At 39.7% G+C, this 13398-nt stretch overlaps 2 protein-coding genes across 3 annotated transcripts in view; both read right to left on the bottom strand.

Annotated features, from left to right (window-relative positions):
- Positions 1–13398, bottom strand: part of PHB1 (prohibitin 1) — a 444472-nt gene that overhangs the window by 197577 nt on the left and 233497 nt on the right. The window lies entirely within an intron of this gene.
- SPOP (speckle type BTB/POZ protein) overlaps positions 1–13398 on the bottom strand; it is an 83516-nt gene that overhangs the window by 9832 nt on the left and 60286 nt on the right. For both annotated transcript variants that reach the window (XM_068976987.1, XM_068976986.1), the window contains 5 exons: positions 10990–11133; positions 10236–10357; positions 8200–8351; positions 7948–8075; positions 257–434 (listed from right to left, as the gene is read on the bottom strand). In XM_068976987.1, the coding sequence (XP_068833088.1) occupies positions 257–434; positions 7948–8075; positions 8200–8351; positions 10236–10357; positions 10990–11067 (658 nt within the window). In that variant the 5' untranslated portion in view covers positions 11068–11133. The remainder of the gene's footprint in view (positions 1–256; positions 435–7947; positions 8076–8199; positions 8352–10235; positions 10358–10989; positions 11134–13398) is intronic.

Here is a 13398-nt window from a genome sequence, read left to right as displayed (position 1 = left end):
AAAGGCATCTAATACACATCATCAACCGTTCCTTGAAAATGGTGGTCTAAGTCCACTACAGAGAGAAAAGCAAGGTAGCACTTTTATGGAAAGTCTTTTTGGTTTTGACAACTAATGTCACCACAATATAAAAATATGTTTAGCTGAAGTTTTTCGTTACTAGTTCAAAAAATTTAAGTTATTCAAAAGGTGATTATGCTGTCTACTGGTTTTCCCTGTTTAACCAAAATGAAACTCCCCATGAATAAATACCAACCTGCTAAGATAGCTTTGTGAGCCTGGAATTCCTGGCCAGCAACACACAAACAACAGTCTGTGAACCGGGAGTTCTCCCACAGTCCTCCTAACTCGTCTGCCAACCGGCACTCAGGAACCTTCACCATATTCATGGTATTCTGGCCAGAAATGTTGACGGAATCTTGCACCACACTCACCTGTGAAAGACAAGAGAAGACAGTCCAAAGCTTTTGTTACTGGGAATTTCCGTCCCAGCAGGAGGAGAGATGACTTTCACCTTGCTGTTGCAGTACATTTAGAAACTAAATAAAAATTTAGTCATATTCTCTTGGTTTTTAATCACGGATTTATCCTCGATGAAGTAGTTCTTAACTGTCATAATCATACTATCCTACAACATCTCAGGACAATGAGAGAGCCCCACAAACTCCTCTCTCTTCCAAATGTCTCATAAGCTCTGCCTTCCCTGCCCTGAATGTGTGCTGGCCGCTCAGTCGTGTCCTACTCTTTGCAACTCCATGGACTGTAGCCTGCCAGGCTTTTCTGTTCATGGGATTCTCCAGGCGACAATACTGGAGTGGCTTGCCATTCCCTTCTCCGGGGGATCTTCCCAACCCAGGGACTGACCCCGGGTCTCCCGCATTGCAGGCAGATTCTTTACCATCTGACCCAACAGGGAAGTACCTGGTCAAATCACCACAGGGAAAAAAACAGACAGAAACAAATGTTAAGCCTTAAATATTTACCTTATTTCCCCTAAGCAAAAGGTTAAATACAAAGAACTCCTATAGAAACTCCCATTTAAACTCTCTTATAAGCCTAAAAGCATTTCACTGATTTCTGCTGGGTCTAGAACATAAACATAAAGTACAGCTTCTGTTTTTGTTGCTGTTCAGTCGCTAAGTCGTGTCTGAGTCTTTGCGACCCCATGGACTGCAGAAAACCAGGCTCCTCTGTCCTCCACCATCTCCTCAAGTTTGCTCAAATTCATGTCCGCTGAGTCAATGGTGCGATCTAACCATCTCATCCTCTGCTGCCCCCTTCTTCTTTTGCCTTCTATCTTTCCCAGTATCAGAGTCCTTTCCAGTGAGTGGGCTCTTTGCATCAGGTGGCCAAAGTATTGGTGCTTCAGCATCAGTCCTTCCAATGAATATTCAGGGTTGATTTCCTTTAGGATTGACTAGTTTGATCTCCATGAAGTCCACAGGATTCTCAAGAGTCTTCTCCACTACCACAAATCAAAAGCATCAATTCTTTGGTGCTCAGCCTCCTTATGGTGCAACTCTTACACAGGGCATAGTAAATAACTGGTATTTCCTCACCAACGCTAGTTTAACAAACAGGACTGAGCCTGGAAGATCTTGGGTAGTGATAACTGGGTAGGTATTCCACATCATTCACATGCTTATTCAGTCACTTGTGACAATGACACATAAGGTGATTGGCTCCAGCTAGGCATCCTCTTATAGCTTTGGAACAGAATGATGACGAGTTTACAGAGAAATCCAACTGGCCACTTGGCTTCAGCAGCAGCCCTGTTTTAACTGTTTGGTCTAAAGAATCTAAAACCCTGGTACTTCTAGATAGGTCAATGAAATTCAGATAGATGTGTTAGAATACAAAATACAAGGACTGAGGCTTCCCTGATGGTCCAGTGATTAAGAATCTGCCTTGCAATGCAGGGAAAGTAGGTTCAATCCCTGGTCAAGGAACTAAGATCCAACACGCCACAGAGCAACCAGGCCTGCATGCCACAACCAGAGAGACCATGTACCGCGATGAAAGATCCTGTATGTCACAGCTAAGACTCCACAAAGTCAGATTAATTAATTTAAAAAGCCACAGGAATTTATAAATGATATAACACATTATAAAACAAGTGTAAATGACCCAGCTGAAGATGAGACCCAACAGACCTCAGTCTTCTGCCTGACAACCCTAGCTATGCTTCCTCTTCTACATCATATTAGGTTAGAAATGTTAAAAAGAAAGTAGAATTCACAAACCTTGAGAATCAGCTCCCCACTCTTGCTATTCCTATGAGTTAGATGAGAAAGACAGCTAAGGAACATCCTAAATGACTCAAATTTCTTTTAACCTTCAAGATGCAAGTCATCCTTTAAATGCAATCATAAACCCATACATGGTTAACGCCCCATCCAAATGGACTGGCGGCCCCTTCTGTGTAAGAGTGAGATGTTTACTCTCAGGTCAAGAAGTTTATTCGATTGTCTCAAACTAGCTTTTATGGTCCTGAACAATGAAGAGCTGAGCTAATCAATCATGAATGTGCTCAGCATTAGTAGCACATTTATTAGAGCCAGAATATAGTATTATTTTAACAGCCCAGGACCCAACACAAACCACCCCAGAGACTGTCCCGTGTCAGATCTCCAATCTGGTTCAGCAACTTTCTCTTATTAACATCCTTACTTGTTTGATATAATATTAACACCAAAAGTAGAAGCAGCCTATTTCCAGTTTTAGCTTCAAAATACTGCTGATTTAAAAATGAACAAACAAAACACCAAGGACATGCCTAATTAAATCCAACTTCCTCAGGAAAGGCAGGAATCTTACGGGATGGCCAATGAAAGGAACGGAGAATACATCTGGCACTGGGCTCCTAAGCTTGAATTAAACCAGTCTGACAGGAGCCCAACGTCATCAACACTTGATGGCAATTTACTCGACTGGGTAAAATGAACTGGCAAGAGCTAAGCTGATTTTCAAAGTATGGTTACCAGTGGGCTCTGTGCTGGTTACATGTGTACTTGGTAATGAGTGGGGCCCAAAGACAGTGACTCCTCTCACTGGGGTAATTCCTCTTTCTAGACACAGACAGGAACACAGCAGGAAGGAGAATGTACCTTTACTGTCTGAGCCAGACTTGTTCTGCAGATATATGGATGCCTGGAGTCTCTAGAGCTCTGAATGTCTGGCACCTCTTACCAACATTAAATACGCTTAATTAAAAATAAATTTTAAATGGCATTCACAAATGAGTCTTCAGAGCCCAAACTTTTAACTTAGAAAGGGATTGTTTTCCTCTGCAAATGATGATACTAAAATGATACCATTTTGAGAAAAACTAAAGACTTTGTTTTTTAATGTTTATAAAGTTGACTATGGAGACTCATTCAGAATTGCAGCTGTGAAGATGACGTGACTATGACATTTATGTCGTCTTAGACATGATGCATGAAAATGTCTCAGGAAGGCTCTATAACCCTCTAAATTTCAAGTTGTAAAAGGATCTCACTTTTAAAGTCAATTCTTTTCCTTAAAAAAAGAAAATTTCATGAAAGATAGAAAATTTCATGAAAGATTATGTCATTTCTTGTATATTTTGTCCAAACATAGAAAGTCAAGGTAAAAAATAATGGAAATACATTTTTAACTTCCATATAATTGAAACAATCTAGAAAAATAGACTGTATACAGACTGTTTATAGCAGCAGCTGACACTTTGGCAACAAAGGTCCATATAATCAAAGTTATGGTTTTTCCAATAGTCACGTATGGATGTGAGAGTTGGACCATAAAGAAGGCTAAGCACCAAAGAATTGATGCTTTCAAACTGTGGTGCTGGAGAAGACTCTTGAGAGTCCACTGGACAGCAAGGAGACCAAACCATTCAATCCTTAAGGAAATCAACTCTGAATATTCATTGGAAGGACTGATACAATAACTGAAGCTTCAATACTTTGGCAACCTAATGCAAAGAGCCAACTCATTGGAAAAGACCCTGATGCTGGGCAAGACTGAGAGCAGGAAGAGAAAGGGGTGACAGAGGATGAGATGGCTGGATGGCATCACCAACTAAATAGACACGAGTCTGAAAAAAATCCAGGAGATAGTGAAGGACAGGAAAGCCTGGTGTGCTGCAGTCCATGGGGTCACAAAGAGTTGGACACGACTTAGTGACTGAACAACAACATAGCAGCAGCCCTACTTCTAATCAAAAGACTAGCAACTCTCTAAACGTCTATCAGTAAGAAAGAGCAAACGAAGAGGGGGTGTGGATATACAACAGAATACCGCACAGCATCAAAATCAATGAGCTATAGTTACATTCACAATGTAAATAAATCTCAGAAACATAATGTGAAAACAGCAGGTCCTAGATGGCTACATACATCCTGAGACCATCTTCATAAAGCTCAAAAACAAGCAAGCCTAAGCAATATATTGTTCAGGCATACAAATAATAAACAATGGAATGAATAATAAATAGCTCAAAAGAGCTATTTATTATCATTGTCTGAGTAGGGAGACAACAGGTTTAAGGGATAGGGAAGAAGCATATATAGGTCGGTTCTAAGTTACTGGGGGTAATGCTGGGTTGGGTAGATTTACTACGTTATCATGTTTTATAACCTATAATGATAGTACACATTAAATCACCATTTTTGTAGGTCAAGAACAATCAATTATTATTAGCATTTTCTTTCAACTAATATATATAAATAATCCATTAATAAATAGTAAAAGAAAAAATAGACCAACATATTTAAAATTTGGCAAAAATATATATTTCCAGGCTTTGAAGAGATATTGTTTGTTAAGGAAAGAGACATTTTAATAATTAACTAGTATCTAGATATTTCATATGGTATTTAATATTTAAACTTTAATTACAACATTACAAACAGGAACTGGAATCTTCTACCTGTCAGAGGCATATACAGTGAAGATGGAATACATGGATCTTTACTGCTAACAGCTACCTGCTTTCAGTATACATAAAGAGGGTCAACAAAAGTGAAGCATTTCAAGTGGATTTTCTGTGGTCCAAATTATTAAAGAGAAAATTAAAAGTGTAAAGCTTTCATGATTCTTTCATTACCAAAGAAAACTTGGTAGAGCCCATGTTTCCTGGGGTGAATGGTTCTCAGCTCCACTTTAGCGTAGCACGGCAGACTAGAGATGGAAAGTGGAGAGCTGCTACCAATTTGCTGCACAATGTCAGGAAGAATTACCTGACCTCCCTAGGCACTGCTTCTCCCCCAGTAACATAAAATGAATCGAAAAGAACTAACCCAGCTCAGAGGACTGTGATAAAAGACAATTGAGGGAATGTGTTAACTAAGCAGTATCAACTTGGAAAACTCACCACATTTCCTAACAGTCAGAAAGAAAGATCAATAAGAACTGAAAGTGAACCCAGTGTGGCACATTACAAACGAGACTATCCATTCGGCATTTTTCAGCTTCATTAACGGTTATACAGTTATACTGAAATACAGCCGAAACACACAAATGGGTGATTCTCAGTCCTTCACCTTAGGATTCCCTCTTGTGGCCTCTGGGAACAGACCAAAAATATTCACGAAACAGCTGTACTTATTACATCAGGACAGGACAGAAGTACCTGAGCCAAAAACTGGGTAAGGAATAGAACAGTGCAGTACTCATTATTTAAATTTGTATGTGGACATCAACTTCATAAAGACCTCTAAATTTTAAGAAAATATAACTAAACCAATAATAAATAAAAATATAAATATGAACAAAACAGACTTTTTAATAAATATTCCATTGATAGAAGGGAGCAAAGGTCAAAGGGACAGAATTTTCACCAAAGGATGATCTAGCTCTGAAATGCACTAACAACTTAGATGAGCTGCAGACATTTTTAAAACCCACACATCCAACACACACCCCTACGCAACTGTCTTGCAACGCTGAACGCTACTAAGTCCACAGAGAGTCTTGGAACAGAAACGAGTCTCACTAGGCACAAGCCCAAGAACGAGAAGCAACACTCAGCACCTGTGGCCAACAGAGAAGTGTGAGAGGAACAGATGGCACACCTGGTCCGATGGTAAGAAACCGATGGCATCAGCAGAACCCAGCCAGACGTTTCCCTGCTCAGCATCTCCTCATTTCCAAAGTGTCATCTCACTTCCCTTCTAAGTCAGTAAGGCATTTCTAAACTTAACCACAGAATTTTTCCTAAGAGAATTTCATATGGGGAAGCAAAGAGAGAGTGCCTCAGACTCAACCACAGGATGAGAAATTGCCAAGTGAGGGCAGGTCAACTGGTTTCCAAATCGAGAATGTCAATACAAGGGCTGAAGCAGATGGAATGGATCTGGGTGGGGTGAGGTGCGGGGGAGAGCATGTAAGAAAACGCTGGACGCACTGTAGACTTAAAAATGTGGCAATTAAGGTTCTGGTATTGCCTAAGACACCAGATGCATTATTTAGAGGTGATTTCCTTCAGAGAATAGTTCAAAGATTGGCTTTCATTTCCAACAGAAATTAGAATACACTATTTTAAATTTTTTCTGAAATACAGGATCTCTAAGGTGGGTGAATATTCAATTGATAGTCTGTTTATATAACATTCAATCTCACACAAAACCACCCAATTGTTCTTGCTTTCATTTCTCCACTTGGGCAATTGAGTATGATCTCTAACTACTTGGATTTATGTAGAATTGAAATTCCAAGATAAAAAATGACTGCAACATTTTATATATTTTTACAGACACCTTCACTCTAGTATTTTCTTATTTCTTTTCATTTAGCAATTAAAAAGGAGAAAAGGTAGCTATTATGCAAACTATATTTTATGTATTCAGTGTAGTATTTTAATAAAATATACCTCACAGGTTTACTAATCATCAGCAACGCTATGAAAATATTCAATGAGCTGTGACTTGGAAAAGAAGCCAGCTACTTCTGGCCAGGCCTCTTCTACAACAGGGCAAGACTCCTAAGGGACACCTTCCCCACTGCGCAGGTGGCGACATGCTATGCCTTTGGAGCTATTGTTAATGTTAACTTGCACTGTGGGCCTATTATTTGACAGAGTACACTGTTAGTTGGGAAACTTGCCTGCATCCTCCCCATGAAAGCACAGGAGACACTCTCTTGGTGATATTGATCAGGAATCAGGTCCTTGACCACACAATGTACAAGGAACACCAACATCCCAGCTGACTAGAGGTTTTACTCGTTTCTTACACTGTAAGCTTATTAGTATTTATAAATGCATTAATAACAGCATGAAACGACTAATTAGTATACCCTCATTAAAGAAACCATTTTCCAACTCACTCTCAAGGAGTTTTATCTCTAGGCTTCTCCTATAAACCTGAAAAGGCTCTTTAGGTCATTAGGGATCTTATAAGGCTTCTCCTAAATGACTACAGAGAACCCTCTTCACTAACAATGACTTAGCTTCACATAACCTCCACTCTAAAAACAAATGGTTCTCACCTTCCTATTTCACCACTTGTTCAGCAAGACAAACCAAAGACACTCAACAACTGATAAAAGTCATCTAGTTCAAAGAGCAAAAAGAAAGTGCTCTATCAAACACATGTGGACCTCATATTCAAGGAGGAGCCAGAAAGCTCAAGGAACAAATATACTCATCCAGTTGCCGGTCATTCTCCTCAGTGTAAAGTAACATTCCTTCCAAATGCTTTCTGAAAAATTTTGCAATGAAAAGCCAGAATCATGACCCAAGATAGTACATACACAATCTTTGTTTTTCAGAACAGTAACAAGTGGAAAACTGAGCTGCCCAACAACCTTGAAAACATGGCACAGCTTTCAGTCAGTTGTGTCAATAATATTCGTGCAGCACCACTCCACTTGGGGATTTTCTCACTCTCCATCCTTGATAACAAGACATCTACCGATACCCATCAGGTCTGGGAACTGCTACTCTCACAGCAGGGTAAAAGGACTCACCTCACAGAAGAGGGTAAGCTTGTCATCAGGAAGAAGCCCATTGGCCTCATCCAAGAGAAAATCTCTACGGATGAATTTTTTGAATCCCCAGTCTTTCCCCTGCACAAACCTATATGCCCGTTGACTCTCTGGAGTGAAAAAAAAAAAAGTTATATTTAGGGTTACTCAAAAAAAGATCAAATCAAATCCACAACTTGTCAATGTATAAAGTTGCTGGATGTGAAAACAGAGTCAAACAAAGATAACATTTACCCATAGCTTTGGTTTCTTCTCCCTTGGCATTCAGGATGGAGAATTTGAATTTTGCTCGAACTTCACTCTTTGGACAGCTGACGAGTAACAGGTAAAGTGACAGGTAATCTTTGCTTTCTTCATCTAGTCCTTTTGGGTTTACCCGCAAACACCTGCCCAAACAGAAGGAAAAAAAGTCAAAAGCATCCACTTTGGAGGCTCATGAAGTGATAGGAGGCAACTAGAACATAAGAATCAACAGGAGATGTTAAAAAACAAACCCAGGCTCCACAGCAGGATGTTCTGACTCAGTTAAAGGACTACTTAGAAATCACTTTTCTAGAGCAACCTGAGGCACCTTTTAAAAAGTAAACAATAAATAGGCATCTTAGAATCTGACAACACATCCCTTGCATCTCCGCCTCTTTCCTCATAATCTCCCAAATCACTTTTCCCCCCTAAAATATTTTGAAATTCAGTCAAGTCTCAATCTATTTTAATCCTCAATCTCAGGAAAACCAGTCCCTTATTTTTTTGGGACTGCAATGAAACCAGGAGGAAAAAAGTCAGTGAGCCTTTCAACACCAATTTGGGAGAGAAAAAGAACTCTAGAGAAGTAAGTAATCTTTTACAGATATTTTATCAATCTGGCGATAATACTCTAAGATTAAAATAAAAGAGGCAATATGGAGGAAGCACAGACAAAGGTAAACTCCCATTATGCGGGGCAGAGTTCCAAGTCAGACTTCTAAGTAGAGTTAGCGATGCCAATCTGTTACCAATGGATCAAAACAAAATTCAGACAGAATTTAACAGGTTGAACTCAGTTAACTTATAAATGTCATTAGCTGAACTGCATGTGGTTCAGACACTGTTTTACCACGTATAATACATAGGCCATATGCATCCTTAGGCCTTGCCAGTATTATGACACCTCTCTCAAACAGGTGGCCCAATTCACTGCTTCTCTGGAAAGTGCATACGCCACAGACATCACAACACATTGTGCTGAAGATGTGAATTTAAATACAATGCCTAAGAATGCTTAAATACAATGCCTAAGAATTCTCTCAGCACCTAGTAATTCACTACTTATGTACATGGCCTACAAATACTAAATGAATGGAAAGTCACTGAACTTTTCAGTGGGTTATCAGAGGTCAAAATGGTGGTTCACAGACATGTATTCTGGTCTTTGTAGAGTACATGGTTTTATACATAACAAACTGCTCCTCAAGAGAAGACAACTGGAAGGAACTGACCCACCCTCCCAGATCCTATTTCCCTTGCCACAGGGATCAACTGAGGGAACCTAAATCTAAACCAATCAGTGCATGTCTGACACATTCTTGGCCACACAGTTCACAGCAAGTTTTAAAGACTGTTGGATGGTAGTGGAAGATGCCCATTGCTACTGTCAGTCAACTTTTAACTACAAGGGAAGCTAATCTTGAGATGTCAAACAGTGTGGAGAGCAGGGCAGAGCAGAGAGTGCTGGGGTCCTTAATCTAACCATTGGGCTGGCTCTTGGATCAAATTACCTTAAAAGATATCCTATACTCTGGACATTCCAGTTACAAGTAAATAAACCTCCTTTGTTTAAAAACAGGGAATCTAAAAATCAAGAGATATTACATTATAAAATCTAGATTTTCTGTTCTTCTTGAAAAATCAGAGAATCTGGCAATGGTGAGACCTTATTCACATGTGGCTATCGTCAGGGGGAGCTGAAGCCACCACTTCTTTTAGGACACTTAACTAGTTTGCAAAGTGGTCAACATTCACACCAGGTACGGATATTATTTACAGTACTGGCCGTCTTAACTCACTGACTTTACTCTACAGCCATTTGAGCTTGCTGACCTCGATATACTCACCGAACTAATTCAACAAACATACAGTGAGTATCTGTTATGTATCAGACACTGGGGAATAAATAAAGAACAAAACAAAGTCCCTGCCATCAAGGATCTTACGTTCCAGTCAGTCTTCCATGAAGCCAAGCAAAACAGGTAACTTTTAGAAACATTTTTACAGCTAAATGTATTCTTCCTCACCATTTCAGTTTATCATTGGCTCCTGATGAAAAGGTTGAACTTTTAATGACTTCACCCATTTCCTCCCGGCAAAAGCTAAAGTTATTGATGGTCCACATGTAGGAGAACTTCACTACCTTGATCTGTTGATAGAAAACCAGGAAGTAATTACATAGGAAGTGAGCAACCTGAAAAACAGGCTGGAGATCAGATAATTTCCCCCTCCCTCCCTTTGCATAATCCCATAGGAAGACAGCACTGTTCGGCCAGCAGAGAGGCCCAGCCTTTTCCATCCCTCATCTACATTTTAAGAAATCTCACAGTGATCAACTGCTTCCACTGCTTTTCTTTTCAGTTTCTGAGAAATACTGGATGGAAAGTGAGAAAAGCACAGACAATGTTGGGAAAGCATGTGATTAAGCCACTCCTAAAATGAACCTCTGCTCAGAGCAGTGTTTAATGATTTAGATATTGATACCACTGCCTGGGGTTGCAAATCTCAAACCTAGTTTCCCCTTGAGTTGCCCAACAAAGTCACTCATTACCATCAAGGAAGATGTAGAGAGTAGATCTAGTTTCAAAGATTCCCCTCCTTCAACCTCCTGTGAAAAACAGTGGCCTAGGCCATTCAGATTCCTCGTAGAAAACCAAGGAACGGAAAGCTGACATGTACTTTATCTATTTGACATGTATGACTCAGAGAAAGCAGGAAAGCCAACACAGAAAACAAACCTGATTCCTTTCATCCACCGAAATCCTCCCAAGAAGCACCTACCTGTGTGTAGCACCAGCTCTCAGCCACAGGGCCACTCGACATTTCTGCCGGAGGTGGAGGACTTGGAACCCTTGACATCGCCAGTTTGAAGGTTAAACAAGATTTCCGAAGTCAGGGGACAAAAACTTCTATTGTTTCTTCACCCTGGTTGATGCAAGAAGCAAGAGAATTTTATTAGCATACTATCCTACTATTTCCATTTGACCTTCCAAAGACTGGAACCTTTGTCTCCTGCCTGGAATGCTTTACCGTTAGCATTCAAATGACTCCTTAGCATTCAATGTTAACCTCAGAGAACATCACCTAACCTAAGGCAATCTCCTCATCACAAGGATACAATCCTGTTTTAATTTTCTGCACAAAACTAATTTAATTATTTATATAACTTATATATAATTTATATAATTATAAGATAATTAATATTATCTTACCAAATGAATTTACTTAATGGGTACTTAAAGTAGGGTCTTCCTTGATGGCTCAACAGGTAAATATGCCTGCGATGCAGGAGTCACAGAAGACACGGAGGAGAATGGCACCCCACTCCAGTACTCTTGCCTAGAAAATCCCATGGACAGAGGAGCCTGGTGGGCTACAGACCATGGAGTCACAGAGTTGGACACGACGGAGCGACTTCCTGAAGAGGAGACAGCATGGTGAACCCCACACAGCTTTACTACTGGCTCCTCCCCTTGGGGGTACTAATACAAATGCTCCTAAAGGAAAATAACCTTGTTACCTTTCCAACTACTGTCTATCTTCTACACGTCAGTGCAACCTTATTAATAAGAATAGTCCTTGGGAGGAAGGTTCACAATGAGGGGACCTATGTATACCTATGGTTAATTTATGTTGATATATGGCAGAAACCAACACAGGATTGTCAAACAATTATCCTCCAATTAAAAATAAATTTAAAAAGAAAAGAATAGTCTTCTGTTTCTTAAACTATTGTTAGCTGCTCTCTCGAAGGGTAACATTTACCCATCTTAGATGTGTTCCTTTCTATGTAGCATTAACGACCTCTCGTTACACTTCACCAGTATCTGATTTTCCAGATTCTTCTCCTTGCCTTCTCTGTTTTCTGATCATTCCTCAATATCTTTTTTTGGATTCTCTTACTTCACTGTTGTTCCCATGGTTTAATATTGAATCATTTTTTCAAACTACATTCTCTTTTGTGGTAATTTTATCCACAACAGTGTCAAATTTCTGTCTTTATATAAATGCTTTCCACATCTCCAACTCTGACCTCTCTCATAAGCCTCAGACCATTCCTAAATAATTGCTACACATCTCAACAGGGTGTCCCAGTAGCAAACCAAATCCAACTCAAAACTCTCCCCTTCAGGGTCTTTCTAAACATAGAAGACATTAAAAACAGTGGTGAATACAATTTTTAAGTACTATGAACAAAGCCACAAACAAACAAAGCTTACAATACATGGCAAAGAGTTAGCTGTATTAACATAAGAAGTAATACATAAATTGTTTTTACAAAATAAATAAGAAAAAGACCAACTATCCTATGAAAATATCAGCCACAAAAAGTAAATAAAATAGCTCTTTGTTTAAACACTATATCTTTCAGGTTTGGAATGGGTTCAAGAATTTCTATTTGTAACAAGTCTGGACATGGAACAATGGACTGGTTCCAAATAAGGGAAGGAGAATGTCAAGACTGTACACTGTCAGCCTGCTTATTTAACTTATATACAGAGTACATCATGAGAAAAGCTGGGCTGGATGAAACACAGGGTGGAATCAAGAATGCTGAGAGAAATATCAATAACCTCAGATATACAGATGACACCACCCTTATGGAAGAAAGTGAAGAAGAACTAAAGAGCTTCTTGATGAAGGAGGCGAGTGAAAAAGTTGGCTTAAAGCTCAACAGTCAGAAAACTAAGATCATGGCATCTGGTCCCATCACTTCATAGCAAATAGATGGAGAACAATGGAAACAGTGGCAGACTTTATTTTCTTGGGCTCCAAAATCACTGCACATGGTGACTGCAGCCAAGAAATTAAAAGACACTTGACCTTGGAAGGGAAGTTATGACCAACCTAGACAGCATATTAAAAAGCAGAGACATTGCCAACAAAGGTCCATCTACTCAAAGCTGTGGTTTTTCCAGTAGTCATGTATGGATGTGAGAGTTGGACTATAAAGAAATCTGAGTATCAAAGAAATGATGCTTTTGAACTGTGGTGTTGGAGAAGAGAGTCCCTTGGACTGCAAGGAGATCCAACCAGTCCATCCTAAAGGAGATCAGTTCTGAGTATTCACTGGAAGGACTGATGTTGAAGTTGAAACTCCAATAGTTTGGCCACCTGATGCGAAGGACTGACTCATTGGAAAAGACCCTGATGCTGGGAAAGACTGAAGGCAGGAGAAGGGGATGGCAG

This window comes from Capricornis sumatraensis, chromosome 8 (assembly GCF_032405125.1).
Source record: "Capricornis sumatraensis isolate serow.1 chromosome 8, serow.2, whole genome shotgun sequence".
Taxonomy (NCBI): domain Eukaryota; kingdom Metazoa; phylum Chordata; class Mammalia; order Artiodactyla; family Bovidae; genus Capricornis; species Capricornis sumatraensis.
The sequence above is the reverse complement of the archived record's forward strand: the minus strand, read 5'-3'. Positions and strand labels throughout refer to the sequence as shown.